Source organism: Columba livia, chromosome 6 (assembly GCF_036013475.1).
Source record: "Columba livia isolate bColLiv1 breed racing homer chromosome 6, bColLiv1.pat.W.v2, whole genome shotgun sequence".
Taxonomy (NCBI): Eukaryota; Metazoa; Chordata; class Aves; order Columbiformes; family Columbidae; genus Columba; species Columba livia.
Window position 1 is genome coordinate 9,255,593 of NC_088607.1, and position 26,110 is coordinate 9,281,702.

General features: G+C 49.3%; 1 protein-coding gene across 8 annotated transcripts in view; it reads right to left on the minus strand.

Moving 5' to 3' along the window:
- ADRB1 (adrenoceptor beta 1) overlaps positions 1-25,658 on the minus strand; it is a 28,898-nt gene extending 3,240 nt beyond the window's left edge. The window contains exons 1-4 of one of the 8 annotated variants that reach the window (XM_065066963.1): positions 24,289-25,658; positions 14,461-14,515; positions 2,839-2,913; positions 1,774-1,843 (exon numbers count right to left, since the gene is read on the minus strand). In XM_065066963.1, the coding sequence (XP_064923035.1) occupies positions 1,821-1,843; positions 2,839-2,913; positions 14,461-14,515; positions 24,289-25,647 (1,512 nt within the window). In that variant the 5' untranslated portion in view covers positions 25,648-25,658 and the 3' untranslated portion in view covers positions 1,774-1,820. Of the gene's footprint in view, positions 1-1,773; positions 1,844-2,198; positions 13,437-14,460; positions 14,516-19,040; positions 21,490-24,288 lie in introns of those variants that run through there. The other 7 variants (XM_065066961.1, XM_065066965.1, XM_065066964.1 and 4 more) reach the window with 7 other exon arrangements.
- Between the last annotated feature and the right edge of the window lie 452 nt (positions 25,659-26,110).

The window sequence follows — 26,110 nt, forward strand, 5'->3', positions numbered from 1 at the left end:
TTGTGAAAATCTGCTTCTAAGGGAGCAAAAAACCCAGCTTGTGCTGTCAGCGAGCTGGAGCAGACCCTGCAATGAGCCTTTCGCCTGTGGGACTTTCATACCTGCAATTTGCCTGTGAAGTGAGGAATTGGGCTGGTCTGTGACACACGGAAGCCAGGTCTGAACAAAAACTTTATTGCTGAAAACATGGTGCTTGCAAAAACAAACAAGCAAAAATCCCTGGTTAAGTTTGTTTTTGTGCCCTTGGTGGGTTTCAGAGGGAGGCAAGCGTGGCTTGGGCACCATTAATTACAGTTTTGGAAAACAGGCCAGTCAGGTGTACAAGACCATGGAGAAGAAGCATGGAAGCAGCTCCCATGGGTGCTCCCCCTGCCCAGCGCTGCCCTCAGCTCAACCCTCCCCAGCTGCTCCCCCGGCACCTCAGGCTGACCTGTCTGTAATACACGGAAACAAAGTACAGGGGCTGGGGACTGGCTAGCTGTGAAAGGCTACGAGATTGGGGAAGAAAAAGAAGCGTATTCTTTAGAAAGGTCATCTAGGCACAAGGACAAACCCGACTTTCGGTGCACCATGGCCTTGCAACTCTGCAGAACGAACTCGGGCTGCTGCAAGGCCAGGTCTGGAGCACAGCTGACAGCACGAGCTTAACTTCTCCTTGTTCCACCCCAGGGCATCCAAAATATGCACTTTTGAGTGGATATCTATGAAAAAGAAAAAGTCTGGCTCTGTTTGGCAACGTGGCACAGAAATGGCTTGCACAATCATATTTACTTTGGGAAACATCTGCCTGTGCTGGGCTGTGTGGCGGCTCTGAACTCCCATCAATTTTCACTTCTCGTCTTTCTTCTCTGTGCTCCTGAGCATTTGCTGCTGCACAGGAGCCAGACACCCAGCCCCTGCCATACCTTCCTCAGCTTCACAACCGCTTGTGGACCATTTCCACCAAGGAGCAGGACACAGCAGCAGCACAGAAACTGTCCCCCGAGTCAAACCTTGCACTTCCAGTACTGCTCTCTCAAGGAAAAATCATTAGGCCAATATTTTTCTTGTTTCTTCCTACATCTTACAACAAGGAGTCATGAGGACAGCATGTTGCTTGCATTCCTAGCTTGCTATTAGGTTCCTGGAGGCCAAAAGTTTGTCAAAATTTGGTGGGAAGTATGGCACGCACCACGCTTGCCCCGGTGTCATTTCATGTAGTTTAAGGACATTTTTAGTCCAAGATAAGTACTGAAGGATGAAAATTAGAGGGAAAGATAAACTGTGTTAGCCATTGGGAACAAGCAAGGAAAGGATTGCAAAATAAGTACTTTGCAATTTGGATTTGCCGAGGTGAGCGCAAGGTGCACAAAACGGGAAACGGAGTGTGCAGCTGCAAGTGTACGCGTCTGCAAAGATGCCCTAACTACAGTGCCAAGAAAATCAAACCTGCAGCCAAGAAAAACAGCGTTAAAATAATGCAGTGACATAATCTAAATTCTGCTAGTGGAATCCAAGTTACACGCAGAACAATCAAGGAGGAAAACACTGACAACACTGGCTTGTGTAACAGGGATGTAGACCTCCCAACTGGCAGGCAAGAAAACACAAAAGCAAACACAAGTAAAAACAGTGTTAGAAAGAGGGACTCAACCTTACTGAAAGCATCAGCCAGGCCTGTCCCTGCAGAGTGATACTGAAGTAAGCATGAAGACTGCATGCTCAGGTTTGTAAGTTTTTAACTAATTAGTTTAAAATTCACCGCACTCAAATATCCCACCAGAACAGACTCACCTGTTGAGCAGGGCAAGCCAAGAAAGCTGCAGCTCAGCACCAGGACACTACATCTTGCTCAAACAGAAAGCTGGATAAGGACATGATTAGCATTTCTTTTAAAGAAAGAAGGAATACACTTCACCAAGGGCTTGATCTCTCACCAAGAGAGGTCCTACCTGTAACATAAGTACTGGTGGCTGCACTGCGGGTGGGAGACAGGTGCAAACTGTGCTCTCTAAGCTTCTGCTCCATGCCTTTTACAGGCTATGAAAGTTTTGTGGTGCCACCACTATTTACACTAGCAATCAGTCAGGTTATAGACTAGACATTCAAAAATGCAAATGTAGACCCCCACAAAAATATAAACATCCTGGCTCAGATCCAGCCCTGTATTTTGCTAAAAAGCAGTGAACAAAAATGTTTTTGTCAGGGTGTAAAAGGTATTTCATTCATCCAATACCCTTTATTAACAGGATGTGCTTTTGGCGTATCTACTGATGAGCAGCATTTATGATTCATGCTTCACAGCTTCATCTGTATTTTAGACTTTAATATAAGCAACCTGATGCAACCCCTGATAAGCAGGAGAAGGGAAATGCATGCACAATACAAGATGTTCCCATCAAAATCTCAGTTCCTCTTAATGCAAAGAGGACCTACAGGACACAGTGTTGCTAGGGCAAACATCCTATTCAGCACGCACCTCCTCAAACTGGGAAGGAGAGATCATCTGGTGTTTTAAACCACAGCCCTCAGTTACCATGGCCTCAGAAGGGCCTGAGTGACCACCTGCCCCACCCTGGGACAGGGAAAGTGGCATGTGGCTGCAGGCTCAATTGAGGATGCTCGTGCTGCACCCCAGAATGGACCCACGCGCAGGCAGCGACTCAACAGGGAGGCTCTCAGCAAAGACCTTTCAGTGTGAGCCTCCAGGCAGGCTCGAACCCACAAACAAGTCACTTCACACCCTGCCCTGCCCTCCTCTTCTCCCCCTAAAATGTCTCTTTGCTTGCAGCTTTGGGACTTGCGGGTCTGTGGGCAAGAAGTTGCTAGCACCCAGAGTCATCAGGCGACAGAACATACCTGAGAACAAAAGATTAATTTTAATGTCCCAGCTTTGAGTAAGCTTGGCCGTTAGCTTCAGGAAGTCTTCATCATCTATGCAGAGGAGGAAGCAGATGGAAATCACAGAATTAATTTGATCTGAAGAGATTGTGTTCTGGAAAAATACAGGCGTCAGGCCCCATTACTCAAGGTGGAAGGCATGGGGACAGGACAAGCCACGCGTGCTGTGCAAGCGTGAACATGCTGGATGCAGATCGGTGGCATCAGCTGAACCACACGTTTCCTCAAGTGAAAGGCCCAGGTCAGCTTTTCAGGCAGCTGCAGAGTCCCCCAGCTGGGGGGGCTGGTGACAGGCAGGGGGCTGTCCCTTCCCCACAGCCCTGTCCTGGGAGGACTGGTGAGATGAGAAATAACCAGGGGGAAAGGGAGAAGAGGTGGGTCTGGAGGGGCAGTTCTGGACCTCTCCAGGGATGGACATCCCACGTGGGAGCCAAGTCCCACAGGAGATGCAAGTCTCCCATTTCCAGTGCCCCGTAGACCACACGTGTGAGCTTGGTAGCTTGCACTGTGTTTAGCATCACGGGTAGTGATGCAAGCCCCACTTCTACTTCTTTCCATTGCACAGAGAGAGCAAAACCACAAAGCGACAGCTACGGTCACAGCTATAACAACCCAACATGGAGCCAGGGCTCTTTGTGCAGAGGTTGGTGGAGGTCTCAGCATGCTCCACTGCTTTCCCTTCACTTTGCAATTGATTTTAAAGACAACTGATTTCAAGGATCATTAATTTTGAGCTCTGTACCCCATGCTGCAGACACTGGCCCTGGTGGCTTTTTAAAGGTGGTGTATCCTATCCCCTTGGCTAAATTTTCTTGTGGGTCCTTGCAGCCAGAAAGCCCACCTGGTCTTATAGCTCACATTTAGGATGTTTGCAGAGGCCCTGGAGGGAGCTGCGACCTACCTACAATGGCCAACATTTGAGGCTGCCATCAGGTTGCCAGCTAAAACTACTCTTGCTATGCACTCACTCCTGTGAAAGATATTGATGGCTTGGCAGAGGAAGAGTTCATTTGAACTTTCCAATCTCTCCAAAAGTAAGATGCTATGTTTTGTTGCATGACAAGCAGACACAGGACCACTCCATCACGTCTTGGTGTCACCTTCACAAGCTCTGCCCCAGCCATACTGCAGTGCAAACCCAGGCCAGGGTTCGACTTTTGTTCTCAATGCAGAGGAACCCAGAAGCAGCACCTTCTGTGAAATCAGAGCAAGAAAGTGGTCTAAAGGGGGCTGATGTGTCCCACCATGGTTTCAATGATTCTGAGAAGACAGGCCAGTGACCAAGTACCAAACTAGGTGGTTTGATTTCCCCTTGCAAAATGGGAAAATGGTGCAGATCACAAAGCCTCACAGACCGCAGCAGGGTTGAAGGCAGAAACGTTCCTCCCAGCCCTTGGTGTGGCACCACAATGTGCCCCAGCAGTGATACATTTCTACATGGACTCCCAGCTCAGCTCCAAGGCCAAATACTCGGTTGCACATGCAATGGAACCACAAACTTCAGAACAAAGGTAAACACAGTGCACATGTTTAGCACCCTTGTGGGTATGAATAGGCTATGCATTAATTCACACGATCATGCTGATTAGCTTGTAACATGATTTGGGTTATGGCCTGTTGGGCAGTTGTAACTCAGCCTGACTTTCTAGCTCTCCCTTTGCTTGTGTGAGGACCTGCCTTGGTCCATAGCTGCTGTCCCTCCAGCGAGAAGGGGTGTTGCTGTGAGTCTGAGGTAAGTTAGACAAAGAAAATGGGAAGAAAATTCCTCAGTTTAGCCACAAGTTTGGTTTTGCTTGGCAAACTCACATTATTTGAAGTGCCACCTCTGTACTGGCATGGGCAGAGGAGGGAGAAATGGCACTTTTGGCTGTCAGGGCTGAGGCCACCCTTTCTCCTTCTCACCCCAGGTTGTGGTCCCACAAGCATTCAATGTATGGTAGCCAGCTGATACGGGGTGATGGGGGCTCAGAGAAGGGCTGTGCCAAGAAGCTCAAGTGCCTTTTGCCATTTGGCATGGTTCACCCTGCATGGTGCAGGGTGTGAAGGGGGTTAGCAAGCACAGGCGGCCTCTCAAGCTGCTCTAACCTGCCTCTCTCCCAAAGCAGAAGCATTTGTAAAATGCAGTCACTGCTTGAAGTGACCCCACAGGCACTTTCAGATAGTCATCATCATAGTCCTGAAGTAATTGAACAGCTATTGGAACAAGTACACGATAAAAGCCTTTCCACTCCTGTCCCTCCAGCACCACTTTTGGATCTCATGATTTCTTCTGAAATGATTCAGCAGTAGACTCTCAGATAGTCTCCATCTGGTTAAAAATAGTTGCTTGCCTCATATGGCTTTAGCATGGTACTGTCAACTGTAAAATGTTCCACCTTCCAAAAAAGTAGAGTGAAAAATGAAAGTGAGCTTTCACACATCATTACTCTCCGCAGTTGGACCTCCAGAGCTTATTCCAAACCCATCAAAGGAGGAGAGACGAGCTGGGAAGGCATGCAAGAGAGATGCTCATGTTACTGTCTGGTGCCCCATGGGTTCCCAAGAAGCTTTACCCCCTGCACAAAAGCAACCAAGCTGATGGTTTACTCCTCTCCCAAGACAAAACACTAGCTCATTTTCAAGAAACATTTACTTGCTGGGTTTCTGGAATGTAAGAAGAGCTTAGTCATTGCAGCTGGATGTCTCCTGATGTCAGTTGGGGGAACATGCTCCAGCAGGGAACCCGTACAGCCCAGTTAGCTGAGCCACATTCCACAGCTATCCCATAAGACCGGGGCAGGAGAGCATGAGAGCCCGTCAGCCCTCTCAGCTCCCACACTCTGCAGGCTTGTGGATCAGCAATGGGCTTGTACAGTGTGACTGGCTGGCCTGAACTGAATGTGTTTTTTGGGAAAAAAAAAAGGATAATTTGTTTGTGATAGTGGACAAATGGTGCAGATGGTTTATTACACTTGACTCTTGCTTGAAGCGTGAATGTGTTTGCATTCAGGCCCAGATGCTGGAGGGTGTGAGGTGGGACCTGTGTGCCACAGAGGCATTGCAGGGAGGCGGTAGTGAGGCATGGCAGAGCAATAAATGGAAAGTGCTTCATGTCCAGCCTATATGAGACAGACGGCACTTCTGCAGTGCAGTCAGTCCCCAGTGCTCCTGCCCGAGGGGGGAACCACGGCACAGGGGGAAAGGCTGAGCTACAATTTACCTCACGGCCCCAGACCAGAGGACAGAGCCACTTGCAGTCACCATCATGGCTTCTCCCATTTGCTGAGCAGCAAACAGCCATGGTGGCAGTCACCTGCTGCCAGTGCCGAAGAACTTCGGAGAAGCCAGAGGAGATGCAGAAGCATCTGTTGCTTTTCACTGAACACTTCAGAGCATCAGAAGCTGCCTTTAGAGGCTGTATGACAAATTGATGGTTAATACCTACATGAATTCATTTTTTCCCTCAGAGTTGCATTGCTATGCATAACAATCAATCCTCTGCACTTTTCCTCAAGGTGATATGCTAAATTCTGCTCCCTGGGCCATGGCAATCAGCTATTCCTGGAATACGGTCAAGCCGCAGATAGCACCTGTGGAAACTGCAGGGACTCCGCATAGCTGAGCATCATGGTCAAAGCCTGACCAGCATCAGTGGGGCAGGATGGGACCACAAAGTAAGACCTCCCACAAAGACCTAAGCAGGCCAAGTGCTGCAGGCTGTGCATGGGCTGCTCTCAGCACCCATCTCTGCCCCCGGGCATCACTCTCTGGTGCTGCTGCTGTATTTATGAGGTCCTGGAGCACACCTATCATGCTGGCACATCGCCTCATAGTGATAACTTCATCATAAGCGTTTGCTCTGGGTCACTCTTGGCAAGACGAGGGATCAGCCCAGAAATGAGAAACAAGTGGTTTGAAGAGTGCAGAAAGAGTCCAAGTTTTCTAGCTGTGGATGCCTACTAGCGTGCCAGACCCCAGGAAATATCTGTGTTTATGGGAAGGGACATTTTTCACAGGCCAGCAATTTTAATGTGCATCAGGCCTCAAGCAATTTTTCTTTCCATTTACAATTTTATGTATTTTATGTGATAAAGTTTGAAGTGCGGCTTTTGTGCATGAATGACACAGTTTCCACAATATTTTTTCATATGCAGAGACATTTTGATCTCATGGGGCATGAGGCAACTCCTATTTGAGGCCATTGGAGTCCTTCCAGAGACCTTCCCAGAGCCTGGCTAATTGGGCAGCTGAGGCCTGATGTGTTGTAGGTGCGAGCTAGCACGGCCTGCTGACGTTCAGGACAGCTCAGAAGAGCGGGTCAATCTAAGAAAACCTAGATCAGGAAATCACACTGATAGCATTCATCATGCTCAGTGCAAAAACTAAGTCTCTGCCTCAGAAATGCACATGCTGCAACACCACAAGCACCACTGGGCTAGCTGGCAGCAGTGGGCATTCAGCCCACCAAGATCCCCAAAATCTGCCCATCTAAAGCAGGGGCCAAGTCCCTTAATCTTAAGGCTGCAGGAATCAGGGTGAGCTACAGGAGTCACTTGGCTGAGCTCCCTGAGTGGGACAAACATGTCCCTGGGTTGCCTGGATTACACAGGCCAGGTCCTGCACCCTCAAGAAAGCAGCCCCACTTCCTGTGAAGATGCCCAAGACTCCCCACACAAGGGTGAGATCCACACAAATTCATACAGGTGTCCATCCAGTGTTCATGAATTTTATTCCCCCTTCTTAAGCACTGTTGGAAGAGTAATTTCTTTTTTTTTTGGTAGAAGTGAGTTTCAATGGGGAAATGTCAGGTTCCCCAATTCAGCAAAACTCCGGCAATTTGCCTCTGCTCAGAAAGGTGCCCCTGTTCTGCAGGGCCAGCAAGGAAGAGAGCACACCCAGATTCTAGAAAACACATCAGACCCCAAACGAGCAATGAACAGGTCAGGCCCACAAAGCTACTCACTGAGCATCCTCACCATTTGCACGGCTTGCACACATCTCTATAGCTCTGTTATTGATGAAGAGCTGGCGAGAGGGGTTTGTGCCATGATGCTCAGCACACAGCGTTTCTGCATTTGCCCAGAAAGTGGTCTGCACCATCAGTAAATGTCATTGTGGGGAGGTTGGGAGCAGGGATTCAAAGAGAAAGATCCAGCAGGTGGTAGCCTCTGCCTGGCTCTGCTGCTGGGGACCTGGGTCTGCTCTGCAGGATGCAGGGATGCAGCCCTGTCCCCAAGGGCAGCTCCTCCATCACCAGGCCTGCTGAGGAAATGGCACATGATTTGGAAATTAATCAAAATATGTTGTGTTTATGAAACAACTCCTAAGAGTTTAAAAAAGGGATTAGCATTGTTTACACACAAGCTGGATGGACTCTAACACGGTGCATGCTCTGTTGTGTCAACTCCTGCACCTGCATGAGATGTTTTAAAAAATCCCGATGAAATGAGGGAACTGAACAACTGAGTGTAATCAGCCCCATCTTGGGCCACACTGAACATTTTTGCTAACAGAGCTGCAGGATGTTATGGAAAACCTTATCTCCAAGGAGCCTCTGTTCGTGCCTGAAGCAAAGGCTGGTGAAAAGCAGGGAGAGGACCTGCAAGGGAGCTGGTGTCGGGGTGGCCAGGGTGCAGAGCCCTGCTTCCCCTGGGAAGAGGGGAGCCCTTGGATGGAGTCCAAGCCTGGCAGGGCTGCAGCCTGCAGAGCGCAGGAAGGGCAGAGCGGCAGCTCTGCTAATGCCACCTCCATCCCCTTTCAGTCAAGGAGAAGATGTGGCCAAAGAAGAATGAAGCTGAAGCATGGTTTCTTGTGCTTTACCAACTATCAGAATTACCAAATGTGCTTTTCACAGTGTGCATTGGTTTTCTACCCCAGAAGGTTTCTGGACCCCTTCTTAGCAACGTGTTTTCCTCTTTCTCATATCACTTGCAGAATGTCCTGCCTGGACCGTGTTTGCTTGTAGGATGACACCAGGATTCACTCCATAAAAGGTTATTGACCTGGGAAGAGAGAGTTTCTAGAATTTAAGGGCTGGGCAACTTCTTGGAAACTGCCTTATCAGCACGGCTACAAACTGGAGGTTTAACAAGCCTTCCTGAGCTGCACGTCACTAGTTCCTATTCCTGCAGTTTGGTATTCATCTCTGTACACATATGGTTATTTTGCAATTTGTTATTTAAAGCAGCTTCAAGCCAAGATTGCCACAAAGCCATGAAACCAAGCTCAATTGCTTTGCTGTTACTGAAATCAGGTGTCAGCTAAGTCCTAAAGCAAACCAGTCAAGGGGAGCAGACGTCTGGGCACAGACACTGTACAGGCTGGTGCCATGAACTTTATGTGTCATCTTTCTTTGCTGGTGGAGAAGGGAATTGCTGGGGGTGGGGGAGTGCTCAGTGTTGTTATCAGCAGAAGCAAAAGGTGGTAAAATGGAAACAGAGAGGTGCTGACTTTGCATAGCAAGGGGTGTCACCAGGGTGCATGCTGGTCTCTAAGAGCTGTAGAGGAGGACTGAGAGGGAACGGATGAGTGCAGAACTCCAGTGATTTTAAAGAAAACCTGATGATACATTGAAGTCTTCTGGAGGCATGAGCCCACACTTACACAGGGACAGACTCGCTCTGAAGCTTTGCAGAGTCAGGGGGCCTGGTTCAGTGTAAACCCCAGGGGGGTCTGCAGTGCCTCAAGGCTTCCCTCCAGAGCAAGTCTGTCAGCCCAGCCCCTTGTCCTTCCTCAGCACCTCCACCAGTTCCTTGGCCCAGACCAGCCTTTGGAGTGATTCCTCCATGTGATGTATGGCCAGGCAGTCTCCATCCCATCAGCAACTGAGGGGCCAGGGAAAGCGTCTTTCCAAGAGAGCTGTAGAGACCACGGGCTTTGCATCCCTGTGGTGCACAGTGTAGATCTGAGCGTGGCCCACAGGAGCCAGCCAGCAAAACCCTTCAACGCCAACGGCTCAGCCACTCACCCGCTGCCCTGGCTGGGGCAGGCTGCTCAGCAAAGCCAGTGTCTGCCTTGGAAACAAATGTCCGCAGAGCCACAGACATGCAACACCCATAACTTCATATCCTGATATGCTGCTATGACAATCCTGTTTGCTCAGTCTTAGTGACTGAACTGAACCATAACCAAGAAAAACTGCAGGATTATCCTCCAGCACCTGTTCCCATGGAATGGATTATCGTAGCTGCCTGCACCAGGTAATGACCCCTCGGTATCACCATGAAAGCAGCCTAAGCAACATGGCAACCTACCAGAAGACCTTCCCCTGCTTCTGGATGTGGATGCCCCTTTCCCAAGTAATTTCAGCAAAGCAGCTGGAGGCTCCTTGCAAGTGGAGGCCAGTCCATGTGAATACAAGCATCAGAGTTTACAATTTTCTAGCATGCAGACTTGCTCTCCAAATAGCATCGTCTCTTGTTTGGCTGTCTAACAGGAAGGTGGTTTGAGAAGCATGGGCTGCAAGCTGTGAGGCTCACAAGATAGACAGCAGCCTTGAAGCACTTTAAAACAAGTTGGTTTTCCTCCTCATTGTTCCTTGTACTTTTGCTGTTCAAGCTCGGGATCTGACCCACTCACCTCACAACATACCTTACAAGGGCTCTGTTGTGCAGCCTGTGCATCCGCAATACAATGGCAGCTGATGTAAGAGCTATTTTACTGCAGAATGAAAACGTTTCATTACAGAAAAACAGATCTTCCTCAGAGCTGTTTACATGGGAAAGCAGGAAAACCAGAGAAGGTCCAGAGAGATTTTGGAGGGACTCAGCTCAGCTCCTGTAGATGGAGGTCTTCTGCTTAACCTCACCCTCCAGACATGAAATTTGTCCCACTGTGCCCTTTTGTTTGGCTTGCTTTTGGGATTGCCTTGAACATCACTTTTAGCTGAATTGTCTAAAGTTGCCACAGGGCTTTGCAGTGGTGCCCCAAGGTTCTGCCACCAGTCTTGAAGCCTGAGAAAGAGCTTTTGGAAGAGAGATGTTCTGGAGGGGAGGAGGAGGTGGCCACCATCTTCACACCAGTGGGCATGATTACAGTGAGGGAGTTTGAGTGTAAAATAGGTCCCGTGTGACACTGGATCCCCAGGGACAGGTCCCTCTGGTCTTGAGCCATTGCACAAGCGTGTGATTCCCTAAAGCAATGCTAACCTGCTGCTGTCCTCACGCTGCAGAGGTGTCACGCAGGCCTGGGACCTCGGGCTGTGGCCAACATGTGTGCTACAGCTGTCCCAGCAGCAGATTAAAAGTCCTGGGCCTCTTCAAGGTAGGGTGTCTCACAGTAGTGGTGACGTTTAGTCCCCCACGAACCTGCAAGGCAAGTCCCTTAATAGTGCAGAGGGTTACTGTGACTGCCCCAAGGCCTCTGTGAAATGACCTAACACCTCTCTCCATCATTCTTCCCAAGGGCATCCTCCCATCCCTTGAGCAGGGGCCTTGGTGAAAAAATCACTGCAGTCACAGATGATTTTTTCTATAGTGGAACGTAACATTAAACTAAACACTGGAACACGGAGACAAACAAAGCAAAAAAATCAAGGAATAATCCTTAGCTTATGATGGTTTTTGCAAAACATTGTCGAAATTAGGTTTTGTTGGAACAAAAAAGTATTTATCATATCTGTCAACACTGGAAAATTATGTTTAAATTAAACTTTATTTTAAACCCTGAAGATGACCCAGAAGTGATATGATATTTATAAATAGCTTATCATACACCACAGTATAAAAAGTACATTTATCCTTTTGGTATTGAGTCAAATTAATTGTTATGTATGAGATAGGAATTAGTTTTACCCTTCTGACTATCAAAACAGAGAAAAACATTAAAAACACTGGGAGAAGAGCAACAACAGCCCACAGGTCAGACTCTGCTATGAAAAGGACCATAAGAAAATGGTCCCCATTGGAAAAGGCCACTCAATGCTGAACCTTGTGTAAATTCAAGCCAAGACCAGGTGGTACCAAGCAGCAGAGACCTCTGATACCTGACATTGTGCACAGGATTTCAACCCCTGATGTGCTTAAAAGCTGGTTTCAAGCCAGATCCCCATTTTAACTCGGTTGCACTGCGGATGGGTGGCTCTTTCCAAAGGCTTCACCCTGTTGTTTTTGGCCACAGCTTTGACAGGACAGCAGGACTGCAGACGACTTCTTGTGCCAGCTCAGCTTTGAAGCAACAAACGTCCTGTGGCCCCAATACCAAGCCCTGCAAAGGCTCTTCTGACACAGCTGAATAAGGCATTGTAGAAATTGTGCATAAGAACAACTGTGCAGCTGCTTCAGCCACCCAGAAACCCCCTCAGGCTGCTGATGCCCCCACTGCGAGCTCACCATGCTCCTTGTGCATCTTGGTGGTTCACGTGCCATGCTCACCAACCAAGGGGTAGAGCCCCTGAAAAGGGTTGCTACGTGAGACCTCAGGCATCCTGACTGTAGTGGTAAAGATGCCTCTGCCAGAGGGTGGCAGCAGCTACCAGAGAGGGGATCAGAAATATTCTCCTTGGATATTTCAATCTTCAAACCTCAGCTAGAGGAGACTGCATTCCTTTATCTGGGCTTCATTAATATCCTATAAAAAAACCACAAATATTCTTCTTTCTTGGGGCCAAGTAAAGTCAGCATGCTCTGCTCTGGTCATGGCTGTGGCCATAGCCCAGATGGCTACACACATGGGACATGGAGATGAGGCCATCACTGAGGTGGCAGGGAGCCAAGGAGGTGACCACGGATAATTTTGCGAAGCTGCCCAGAGAGGGGAGATGGGAAGTTGGCGTAGAAAAGTGAGCTAGGGGTGGTGGGAAGCTCCGAGCAGCAGCAGCCAGGAGCCAAGCGGTGACACGGGGAGATAAGGCTCTTGATGGATGGACCTCAGAAGGTTTGAAGGCTTTTGTTCTGTTTGAATAAGCAGTCAAATATTCACACAGATAAGCTCCAGAAATGCATCTGATCTGAAGCCCTTTGTATCTTAAAAAGTAGGGCTGGAAATAGCACAAGAGAATTCCTTCGGGGCTTCAGTGGCTCCCAGGCTTTCTTTCAGCAGCACCAGGCTGTCCAGACCCACCCATGCAAGAAAACCAGCAGTCTGGACAGCTCTAACAGCCAGACGTTCCCTGAACATCAGGCAGTCGAGTGTGCCCAGGTACCAGCCTTGCAGCCTGGGGGATGGGGTGATGCTCCTTCGCTTGGTCACTCTCTGCACTTTGTCATCTTGGTCCACATAGCTGCTATGGGTGGTTTAAAACATTGTTAAGGAAACGCCCTTGTTCACATTTGTGTATATCTTAACATATCCGCTGTCACAGAGTTTATATAACATTGGCTGGCACCTCTTCACGAGCAGAGTTATGCCCACATCGAGCATCTCGTTGCGTGCAAAGAGCTGCAATAACCTGCTGATGAGCAGCTGCTGAGAGCAAGACCAGACAGCAGCACAGATGATCTTGGCAGACTCCTGCCCTCCTCATGCACCATGCTCAGACCTAGATGAGGGCTGCAGGCAGCACCGAAGACGGCCAGCAATTATCCCGAACTTTAAATTGCAGTGCTTGAATGGAGTGCTTTTGGAGAGTGCATCATTTCCTTGGAAATGAATTATAATGTACTTTACTCCACTGAGTTTCCTTGTACCATAAGTTGTTTAAACAGTCTCTCATTATGCATTTCCCACTCGGACAAAAAACAAACTAGAAAGCCTGAGGCACCAAGGCTGGTAGGAAAACGGAAATCCTGCTCTGGCCATCCAAGTGGGCAGAGAGCAGCTCCCTGACTCTGGGCAGATGCTGGACACAGTGAAGGTTTGGGGCAAGAAGGAGCAGACAGAAGCAGCAGCAATTTCTAGCTCTGCAGAAAGTCTTCAGGCGACCTGAACACCTTTCAGGTTCAAATTCAAACAAATACAACTCCTTCTTGATTACGCAGGGCTTCTGTCTGAGCATTCCCCCATTTTTGGATGCTTAAGGAGGAGCCAGGTCCAAACCCACAGGGCAGAGCAGCAGAGGGCTTTCAGCATGGGGGGATTCCACCTCATCCAGGGTCAACTCATTGCTTCCCCTTCCCCCATGTCCCTCCCCAGGCTTCCCAACTTGCTATTTATATCTTTTCCCTAATGAGACCCCCATCCTCCCCTCAGCTTTAACATCTTCCTTGCCAAGCAGTGTTTGGAGTTTACATGAGAAAGCTGTTTATGTTATATAGCTTTGTAATAGTTTCCTCCTACACCACCTCCCTTCCTTCCCCAATAAAAAGCCCTCTGGCACGCTCGGCTAAGTCCATAAACAAAGGAGGGGTTTGGACATCCATCTAGTTTTTGGTGAATCCAGCGGGGAAATATTGTCTCTCTTGAAGGATGTTAAAGCCTGGGCTCATAATAGTAGGAAACGAGTGTCCACCCTAAGTAAGGAATCACCTACTTGCAGCTACCTAGCATAAAATAGAGATGTCCATGCAGGAGGCCACAAGTCATCGTTGGACACAGGTTAACCATGGATGTTTTCCTCACTGGTCAGGATGGCTTTGATGTGTTTGCTAAGCTCCGAATAGTTGAAGTTGTGACAAGAGAGTGGGGAAAGGAGAGCACAGAAAGGCAGCAGTGTTTTGAACTCACCTAGGTTGATGAACAGAAGCAGAAGGCAATGCAAATCCACTAGGCTGACTGTTCCCTGCAGAGGAAAAACAGGCGCACAAATCCAATTCATTATTCTCTTATTTAATGCTAAGTAAGTCATTGAACTTTACTACTTGATCTATCCATTTTCTTTAATAGTAGGGCTGGAGGAAATCCTTCTCTTCTTAAAGGGGTTTCAAGTTTCTTGGTGATATCATGTAAAAAGTACTTGGAATGCATGAGTAAAAAATAGCTGCATTTCAAAGGGAGCTAGAGCCATGCAGATAATGATAATTTTTCTCTTCTGAAGCACAGAACCAGAGAGTGGAGGTCCTTGGGAGCTTGGAGCACCATTGTTCTTCTTCCAGGACCTTATCTGGAGACAGGCCCTGTGATAGACTCGGCTAAGGCCACCAAAAGGATTATCTGCTCAGAGTGCTAATGGCATGCATTTGACAACATCAACTGTTTAATTTATGAGGTGCCTTGTAACATAAAGGCAAAGAAATCCATACCATGCAAAAGCCCAAGCGCATCCAGTGCAATTAAAAAGTATCCGATCAAAGCCCAGCCTGCTCTGCAACACAACTTCCTTAACTGTGGCTATGTAGAAATGTTCTGTCTTCCTAAAAGGCATCTTAGCAGATTTTGTACAGTGATGGCAACATTATACAATGAGAAATATATTAATGGAAACTATCCAGCAGGGAAATTATTCCAGCCTTTTTATCATTGCATTCCCTGTTCTCACATGAGCAAAGTGCGCAGGAATAAAAGCAGTTAAACATCACCCACCAGAAGACACGCACGGTGGGGATTACCTACAAGTCACTAACAGCTCAGTGGTGCCCATCAGTGTTGGGATCCACACAGAGACATTGTGCAAACAGAGCCAGTCTACCTGGGGAATTATTTTTCCAATGCCTGTGGCTCGTTGCCATGTCACCCTATTGCAGCTGGGGACAGCTTCGTGCCGTCACCTGGTACCTGAATTGCTCTTTCAGCTCCCTTGGTCCAGATCTCTGCCAAAAGTTGAGGTATCTGTCCCATCCTCTTCACTCTGGTGTATTTACACAGTGGATAATCAGACTTAAATCTTGTTTTTCTTCTATTGCACAAATCTTTGTACAAAACTATTTATTTTTCACTTTTCACATGCAATGAGAAACTTAATAGCTTAGTCATCAAGCTTTTGAATATAATATTCAGTGTTGCTGCTGAAGAGAGGGAAGATTTAGGTGGCAAGTCCTGCTTTTCCAGCATGGTTCAGGCAAAGTCATAGAATCATAGAACCATAGAATGCTAGGGATTGGAAAACTCATCTAGTCCAATCCCCCTGCCGGAGCAGGAACACCCAGATGAGGCTACACAGGAACATGTTCAGGCGGGTTTTGAATGTCTCCAGAGTAGGAGACTCCACAACCTCCCTGGGCAGCCTGGTCCAGTCCTCCGTTACCCTCACTGAGAAGTTTTTTCTCAACTTTAAGTGGAACCTCCTATGTTTCAGTTTAAACCCATTAACCCTTGTCCTATCATTGTTTGTCACCAAGAAGAGCCTGGCTCCATCCTTGTGACACTCACCCTTTATATATTTATAAACACCTCAGTCACCCCTCAGTCTCCTCTTCTCCAAACTAAAGAGACCCAGCTCCCTCAGTCTTTCCTCATAAGGAAGATGCTCCACTCCCTTAATCATCTTGGTTGCCAGAGGGTTCTGGTCTGGGTCCCAGCTTCCGTAGCATCACCCCCTAACGTGAGGTTTGTGATCACAGCGATGGATCCAAACTAGGGCTGCTACCAAAACGGATTATCTCAGCCCTGTCGCTCTGTACATCCCCACACCTCTCACACTGTACAAGTGTGTGCAACTTGTGTGGATCAGCTGAAACAAATGTTGTCTGAAAGGGCTGTTTTTCCATCAGATGAGCCCATTGCGCAGGCAGAAGGGCTGGTCTGGGCAATGAGGGGTTGAGGGCCCGGGAGGGTGTGAGTACCAGCTCTGGCTTGGATAGACTGATGGGAAACACCTAGCAGTGAAACAGGAACAAAACCTCTCCTGCGGATGCTCTTGAGGTGGCCTAGAGAAGTGTTACAATACCGATTGCTCCTGGCAATTACTGCAGCAGCAGCTGCCTTGCACTGAATATTACATCAAAGCCCCAAAAAGCCTGAGTATTTGAGTTGAGCTGATTCATGAGCAGAACAGATGCTCTTGTGTCAGGATCCAGGATTTTGGGTGCAGTCCAGTTGCACTGGTGTCCTGGTGATGGGAACCTGCCAGGGCAGCAGTGATGCTTTGGCTGGGGTGTGGGGTGTGAGCAACAGGTCCCCCCCCATACTGCAGCAAGGGCAGCAGCCTGCCAGGGAACGCATCCCACACCGCTCTCCATGTCGTAAGCAAGCTAATTGAGATTTTATTTGACGGCTCCCAAGCGTGTATTTAGGGGCAGAACAGACAAACAAAACATCCCTCGCTGAAGGCGGGCTCTGTGAGCGGGCGAGCTGTGAAACAATGGGAGCCTTGCAGGACGTCTCCCGGTTTACCTGCTCCAGTCCAAGAGGAAGCGCTCCTCCCTCCGCAGCACAATGGTGGGTTGGCGAACCCCACGGGGTGACACAGGCTGGCACACACCTTGGTGTCGCAGGACACCTCTGGGGTGCACTCGTGCAGGTTGAACTCCCCACCAAATGCAGGGAGAAAAGCCTGGAAGGAGGGATGGCTCCCAGCTGCACCCCAGCAGCTCTCTTGGCTCCTGCCCACCCATCACTGTGCAGGGGGAAGGTGGGTGTGCTATACACCCAAACAGAAGCAGAGGAAGGAAAGCTGGGGGCACAGTGGGCCATCCCTGGGGACGGATAGCACTTTCCCAGCACAGTAGCTCGCACAGCGTGCCAGCAGCATTTGTAACTCTCACTGGACGGGTCAACAAGGGGCTCTTCATCTACACACGGCAACTTTAACCCAGAACTTCCCTGCTAGGAAACCCTGCCAGAGGCTTGTCTGAATTCCTGCTTCTTAACAAGCACTCTTTAAATTTTGGCCTCAAAGCACTGTTTAAACTTCACCACGTGGCAAATATTTGTCATGAGCCTTCGTGATGTCCCTGCAATTTTTCCTTACACTGGCAGAGGATTCTGCAGTCCCACTTTGAGGGAGGGCAGCTGAGAGCACCTGAGGGAGCTGCAACACTCTCCTGGCCCTGCAAAATGACTTGTTGGTAGCTGAAATACTTCTACACCTAGCAGCTGCTGAGATTTTGAGCTCTTCAGTGGCTCTGATTGCCTCTTTGGTGTATACACTTAAATCTGCCTTTCAAAGCATTGTGCCAACAAGCTTAAAACTGGTTGTCAATATAATTCTGGTGGGAAGAAGTCTAAAGATCATGGCTTTGAGAGAGACGCTGGGCCAGGCATGCAAGGGTACATCACTGCCTAGAGGCACACAACAGTGGCTAATGGCTGGAGCACCCAACTAGTAGAAAATCCTTATTTAATCCCATTAAGGACAACAGGATTCAGTGCATTACACAGGATCAGAATGGAAAAGCACACCACTACATCTGAGATGCGCTGCTAACCAAGGCAATGGCAAAAGCCTGGGTAATCTGTTTTCTTCTCTAGGTTGTGGACCTGGAAATCAGGACTAATTTCCTATTTGTTTGGTGCTTTCACAGCTTGATGCTGCTGGTATTAATAAGTTCAAACATCAGCCTTGGAAGGAATGGGTATGACCCAACCCAGACCATGCCTAACATCTGGCACCATTCACATCTGGATGCAGACTGCTGCCAGGGCACAGCCCAAAAAACTTGTGCTGCTGGGTGCTAAAGCTGAACAAGCAATCACCACCATGAAAAACGTGGGAGCTGAACATGTAGGAAGACAAAATGGCAGTTTGGGAAGCAAACGTGCGTACCAAGCTGCCAGATTCTGTGAACCAGGAAGCTGATCCCCAGTTTACATAACAAACCCAAACTCTCCTCCATCGGCAGCTTGGAGGGTCCGATGCTGTCGCTGGTGCTTGCAGGAGGGAGCGATGACTCAGGGGAGCAGCAACTCACACCAGCACACCCAGCACAGCACCCCTCACCCCACTGCTGCACCCCTGCACCCATGCCAAACCCCACAGGGCAGCTCCTCTTGGGACACCAAGGGAGAGGACACCTGCTCTGGGCTGGGGGAAGCCTCCAGGTCCTGCAAAACTCAGCATAAGCTTAAGCCCCTTGAAGGGGAAGGGGGGATGCCAGGAGGGAGGCACATTCCCTGGGAGCCATGGATGGGCAGGGAGCTCTGCAGCTTGATGTTGGCTAAGAAGCTGCTGCTCAGGTTGCTTTAGTCTGCTGTCATTATCCAAAAATAACAAGAAAAACTTTTAGGGATGTTTAGGGCATATTTCAGCTGCCAGTCCCTTGCTGGAATTGTATGGAAACAGTCTTACCTCTCAATCTTCACTTGCGTTTCTATAGCGCATCTGCCTGTTGCATCCCTATCCAAACTGCTTAGACCTTCCCAGTAAGAGGCAACACCTATATCATGGCAAAAATGCCCTGGTTTTTACTGTTTGCAATGACAACTCCAGGTTTGCTTGCCAGCATCACCTTTTTTGTTCTTTTCCCATCTCGGTCACTTTTTCAAGTGCAGTTTGACAGCCTGAAGTTACTGAATTGCACGAATAAATCGCCTGCTGTTACCACGGCTGCACTTTGCAGATGGGCAGGAGGACAAGCATCTCAAATAAAAAGCCTATCGATTTCTTCTGCGAGAAAAATTATTCACAAATATTGTTGGCCTTACGTTATATGCAATTGTTTATATAAAGAGAAAGACTCCTTACTTCCTCCTGGGGCGTTGGGAATTTGGCAGGCTCTGAAAGGGAGTCAGCGGTGCAGAAGGGTAATGCTCCTCCGGGGGAGTGTGCTTAATGCTATTGCAGGAGATCATATTAGTGCTTTTAACACGATCAAACAGAAAGCTCCAGCTGAACAATGAGTTTTTAGGACGAATAGTGAAATGTTAAGAAGGTGTGTACATCTTGGTGAATTTGCTTCATTTCACTCGTTGATGTGGCGGTAACAGAACTATTTTTAGGTATAATCCTTCAAACAGAACATGACTTCTCCTTTCTGATTAGTACAAAGCTGGCTGCTAGTCAAAGGATAATTATTTCCCAACACATCACCTAACACACACCAGCAAACAAAACACTCATTATTTGAGCTATCCAACATTAACTGTTGTTTAGCAGTTAACATTTTCTTGACAGCTTTGAATAGGACTAATTGCTCCACCTTCATTAGCAGAGGTCATTTACCCTGGTAACAATACTTTTCTGCAGATACTCTCTCGTATAAGATTAGATTATCAGGTCAAATTCTGCTCCCAGTGACAATGATGCCTGACCGCGTTTGGCCTCAAGAAAGTCTGCTCTTTCAGTTCATAGCTGCACAATTTCCAGCCCTGCAGCTGATATATTACATAAAGGAAGTAAGTGCACTCCACCGGACGGGAAATTACAATAAATTAGGAAAGTGTGCAGCACAAGGAAGGTTTGCAAAATAGCCACTTAAAAGTTATTAATAAAACATTGACTGCAGATAGGGCTTAGGAAAAAAAAAAAAAAAAGCTGATAAAGAAGTTGTCCTTATACTTGAAAACATGTGCATACCCAAAATGGAAAGCAGCGTTTGCAGGAGAAAGGTGCATGCTGTATCACAATCACCTGGCTGATGCTGTCAAATGCTGCGTGTGCCATGGGCACAGTTCAGATCACAATTTTAAGCCACGTTTTTTTTGCGTGCAGTTTTATTTGTTCATCAGTTATTGCTTGGAGCTACAGTCAGATAATGCTGAGGGTCGTGGTCCCAAAGTGCAGTGAATTTGCAGGAGTGTTTTTGTGCAGCGCTCACTGGTGGGGAGGTCCTTTGCAGGCACTTCGTAGCCCACTGTGTGTCTGGAACACCCATCACTTTCCTGAACACATGGAAAACTGAAGCCAGGCTTCCCACTGATATCTTCCCATCTAAGCACGTGGAGAGGTGCAGCCTGCTTTGCAGAAGTGCTGAGCAAACACCGCTTAGAGCACAGCCGGCGCCTTTGAGAATCAGGCGTCTTGCATGTGGAAGTCTCAGCCGCCCTCACCAAATAATTTTGGTCCTGGCAGACACTGGATGTTTTCTCCAAGTGGGTTTTTGTGTTACCTGGGTCTCTCTTTCCTGCAGGCCTGAGGATCTTTGCTGTTACTTCCTTGCCCACGTACGTGTGCAGCCGCATGCCTACCACCTATCCTTTTGACTCGCAGCTCCAATTGCTAATCCATGTCTGGTTTTCATCAGAAAAAGAAAAAAAAAAATTCATCCTGAGTGTTTGACTCATTGCCTCTAGACTATTCCAGCTGCCCCGTAACACTTTTCAGAGTATCCTCCTTTACCGCGGAGAACAGGCTGTTCTGAGCATGATCCCCGGCAGACCGCTTGCCAGCAGCCTCCCCTTCCTCGCACACGTGCGTGCCACATGTCCCGCTCTGTCTGCACCGCTGCTGTGCCACCAGCTTCTTTACACCGGGCAAGACGGACCGGCCCCTGCCATCCGTGCTGCCGGGTGGGTTGTCTTGGCCGTCTGCGAAGGGGCTCGACGTGCCAGGCTCCAAACTCCTCCAGCAGGTCATTGACTGGCCAAAACCCAAAGGCAGACACATCCCCACCACTTTGTACACACTGCTGGCCCTGCTGAGGCCAGTGAGCAAAACTCATCCTACCTTTCACCTTCTTCATTTCATTTCACTACACTTGTCCAGGGGAAGCGTGACCCAGTGCAGTTATTCAGCAGGGGAAGTTGAGCAACTTCTGACCATCAATTTCCTACCTAAGGACCCTGTGGAGCCAAAACATTCATCGCTTTTTAAATTCTAAGGACATGAGTATTCAGATGGTTAAAATTAAGTATGTGAACTGATGCAGGAGATGAAGATTATGAATAATGATCATGATGATGCACGCCATCCTGTGCACCCTTTCGGTCCTGTTGTCTTTGCTGGAATCACAGACAAAACCAGATTAAAAAAAAAATAAAGAAATCATTCAGTGGTAGAGCCTAATTCACTTGGCACCTGATCTGACATCACCCCAGCATTTTAAGGAGTGCATTTCCCTATTATCAAGGAGACATCGTTAACTGCAGCTCACATAGAACACCAGTAGCACCAATGGAAAAATGTTATTTACTTCCCTGGTCCCATTATTTTGTCTTTGCATAAAAAATGTAACTAATTTTGCCCCTGAAAAGTCATCATTAGAAACTGCAAAAGACAAATTCCTTAGTTTTTAACATAAAAAATAAAGAAATGGTTTCCAAAACAAACCATTGGCCACCACCCTGAAGAACTTGCTTTGGGAAGTACTCTTCCTGGGAGCTGATTTCTAATTTGACTATACCGAGCTTAATAAAGCTAAAAACAACTTCACTTTTATTCTGTACTGCCTCTTTGTTGCTCTATCTGCCATGTATTCATTGCAGTAATGAAAAACTTTATGAAATCACAAGGATGCAGTGTGCCTTCATAAAGCAATAAAGGATGACAATCTTTTGGACCAAGGATGCAGTCGGCAGCTCTCCTGCTCACAGTACCTCCTCACCTGGACCAGTACAAACATTGACATTCGCTTATCGTAATCTGGCCCCCAAGGAGTATGTGACTACTGGCAGCACCCTGAAGCCACACCGCACATGACCATTAGCTTTATATGAAGTCTGCAAACTAAGGCAGTTTTATTTCCCCCAGTGACAACAGCACAGGCAGCAGTGTTTAAGTCTGTCCCAGAGTCCGATCCTGCTCTGGTTACACCCCAGCCATTCCCTCGGAGTTTATCTCCTTTTCTACAGTAAAAAGGAACAAAAGCCCGGATTCCTGTGACCGGCTCCCTGGTTGCCATCTCCCCTTATAGGGCATGAGCCTCCTTCTGCTGCTTTTCGGGCAGGGGTCTCCCCAGACCCCCCCGCTCAGCACCAGGACCGGACCCCCTGGGACACCCACCACCCCCCTTGCTCGGGCAGGATCAGACCCGCTGCTGCCATGAGGTGGAATTAATAGCGTGTACGGCATACCGAGATTTCTTTCTACGTGAGCCCGTTTTTAGCTTGCAAATTAAGCATCCTCTGTACTCTCAGATACTCCTGTCTCCTCACTCCCAGCTGTGTACTCCTAATGAAAAAAAAAAAATTCCAAAAAGGAATAGTTACAGAAAATGAGTGTATTCATTATCAGAGTGGAAACACCTTGCCTTTAGCCATTAATTTTAAGGGAAGTCAGCAGACCTCAGTGCAACAGGAACACAACCTTATTGGGTTTCAAACACATTTTTTAAAATACTGTGTCAGGAAAAGCCATTAGATAGAGTTGTATTGGTAATCTGAGCCATCTTTGGAGAAAAACAAATGCTGTTCTTCCCATTATAGGTAGGTATTGTTTCAAAACCTATAGAGACACTCTTGCTTGTGCTGCAATGGTATTTATTGCACATAGACCAATTACTTACACAGTAGTAAATTGCACCAGAGTATAAATACGTTATAAAACACACACAGAGAGGAAAATGGAAATGACACGCAAGTGCTAAAATAACAGCAGATTCACGTGGACACTTGGAAATAAAAATAAAGTCCCTTAAGATACTTTAATTTATAATACGGATATATTTACAGTACCTTCATAAAATAATATAAAAAGTCACTCTCAATAAAACTATAACAGATCAGAAAAAAACAGAAATCAGTTTCAGGGTTGGTGTTATTCAAACCTCCATTTCATTTTAATTTGCGTGTGTGTATGTGTGTGCAAGTAACATCTTCAAATAACTTTACAACTCTTAGCACTGTGCAAAAACTGGCTTGGATGCCATTTTCAATAAAATGTGCAGTCAATTTTTGTTGTTGCCAGGATTCCCCCCCCTCAACCCCGTTCATCTGTAATTACAATGAACAATCTGCAGAAGGCTCCTCACTGCCCACCCCTTTTTCATAAAATACTACTTATGGTATGTAAATACGCTGTTTAATATAAACACGGTCGGTTTATTCCCCTGTACAATATGCACAGTTTGAGGTAGAAGTTTCTCAGCCTGACTGCTATTGTCTGGCCGAAGGAGATAAGCACAATAACTCACGGCTTGCCGATGCAGAGGGAAAAAGCACAAGAGTGTGGGTTGGGTTTTTCTACCCCCTTTCAAAATATACCTGTGCTCCTCATTATTCTTCTCCATTGCTGCTCCGTGGAAGAGGGAGCACAGCTACTTCAAGCTTAAAACTCATCCCGTCTCTGGGTCCGTACTCTCCACTGGGAGCACCTGCAGCACAGACCCTGCGCCTCCCCAAAAAACACTCAGGCTGCGGGTGAGGGAATGAACCCCCGGGGTGTCCGACAGCCCCAGGAAGGTGGGGGACAGCTGGGACCCCAGCTGTATCACCTCCACGCTCAGGTTCAACCAGCAGCACGGTCCTGGGACAACTCACCCAAGGGACGGGCGCTGCCACAGCCCCTTCCGAAAGAGCTTCTCCTAAATATAAGCTGGCTATCTTTGGGACAGGCTGTTTATTTTCTTTGTTCTCCGGTCAGTGGGTTTCCTGTTTGCTGTAGTTTCGGATGAGGTATGTCATACACGAGTTCACCTGCTTTTATTCCTAAGTAAACACCCGCTCTCTCCCCGCTAAGCCAGGGATCAGGTTTGCTTAGCATTAGCTTTACCAACAGGCAGCTGCTGGGATTTTTCTCCTCCCATGTGTCTCCCTGTCTGTTCCCCCTGCCCGATGCAGTCCCCCACACCCTCCCCCCTATACCTTGGACTCCGAATCGGATGTTTTGCTATTTCTCTCCTCCAGGCTGGACTCGCTGCCGCCCCGCGTACCCCCGTTGCAGTCAGACCAGGTCCCTCCCAGGCTGCGCTCGGGGGAGCCCACGGTGCTGATGAAGCCCCCCGGCAGGTGGGCCGGGTTCCCGCCACGCCGACCAGCTTTCCGGGGGCAGCTGAGCAGCCTCTTGAAGGCTTTACGAAAGTCAGGGCTGCGGCAGTAGATGATGGGGTTGAAAGCAGAGTTGGCGTAGCCCAGCCAGTTGAAGAAAACGAAGAGCCAGTCTGGCACCAGGTCCCGGTTGAAGACGTTGACGATGTTCACCAGGAAGAAAGGGAGCCAGCAGAGGGTGAACACCCCCATGATGATGCCCAAAGTCTTGAGGGCTTTCTGCTCCTTCATAGCCATGATCCGGGAGGTCTTCCGCTTGCTGGCTCGGCCATTGCCGAGCATGGGCTGGTGGTGAGGAGGTGGGGGCGGCTGTGGCTGCTCGTGGCTGCCGTAGAACCGGCCCTCGCACCGATCGATCTTCCTGATCTGCTCCTTGGCCTCTCTGTACACCCGGAGGTACACAAAGATCATGATGAGAAGGGGGATGTAGAAAGAAATGATGGACGAGGCGATGGCGTAAGCCCTGTTGGTGACGAAGTCACAGCAGCCTGGGTCCTGGTAGCACTCCAGAGCCTGGGGGTCCTCATCCCGCCACCAATGCATCATGATGGGCAAGAAGGAGACCAGGGCAGAGATGGCCCAGACGGTGCAGATGATGCCCTTGGCCCGACCCTTGGTCATGAGGCTCTGGTAGCGGAAAGGTGAGGTGATGGCCAGGTAGCGGTCGATGGCAATGACGCACAAGGTCTCGATGCTGGCTGTCACGCAGAGCACGTCCAGCGAGGTCCAGCACTCGCAGAGGAAAGATCCCCAGAGCCAGGTGCCCCGCACCACCAGCGTGGCCCCGAAGGGCACCACCAGCAGCCCCATCACCAGGTCAGCGCAGGCCAGCGAGGTGATGAAGAGGTTGGTGAGCGTCTGCAACCGCTGCGTGCGCCCGATGGCCGCGATCACCAGCACGTTCCCCGCCACGATGAGCAGCACCACCAGGACCATCAGCAGGCTCATCCCCACAGCCCACTGCTGCGACAGCAGCTCGGCGGGCAGCTGCCGGCTCCCGGGCGGCGCCGCCGTCACCCCGCCGCCGGCCACCGAGCGGTTTTGGGGGCCGCAGTCGGGCGGCAGCCACCCATCGCCCATGGCTGTGCGGGGCGCTCCGGCCGCCGCCGCGCCGCGGGCTGGAAGGCGGCGCCGCCGCCGCTGCCGCCGCCGCTGCCGCCGGTCCGGGTGCCGCATGGCCCCGCGCCGCTGCCCGCCCGCCCCGCGTCACCGCCCGCAGCCAATCCGCATCGGGGGGCGGGGCCGGCCCGCCCCGCCTGCCGCTGCCTGCCCTGCCCGCCGCGCTGCCCGCATCCCGTCCCGCTACCTGCATCCCGCTACCTGCATCCCGCTCGGCTGCCCGCATCCCGCCCCGCTCCCTGCATCCCGCCCCGCTGCCCGCATCCCGCTCCGCTGCCCGCATCCCGACCCAGTCCCTGCATCCTGCTCTGCTGCCCGCATCCCGCCCCGCTGCCCGCATCCTGCTCCGCTGCCTGCATCCCGCCCCGCTGCACGCATCCCGCTCCGCTGCCCTCATCTCGGCCCAGTCCCTGCACCCTGCCCCGCTGCCCGCATCCCGCTCTGCTGCCTGCATCCTGCCCCGCTACCCGCATCCCGCCCCGCTGCCCGCATCCTGCCCCGCTACCCACATCCCGCCCCG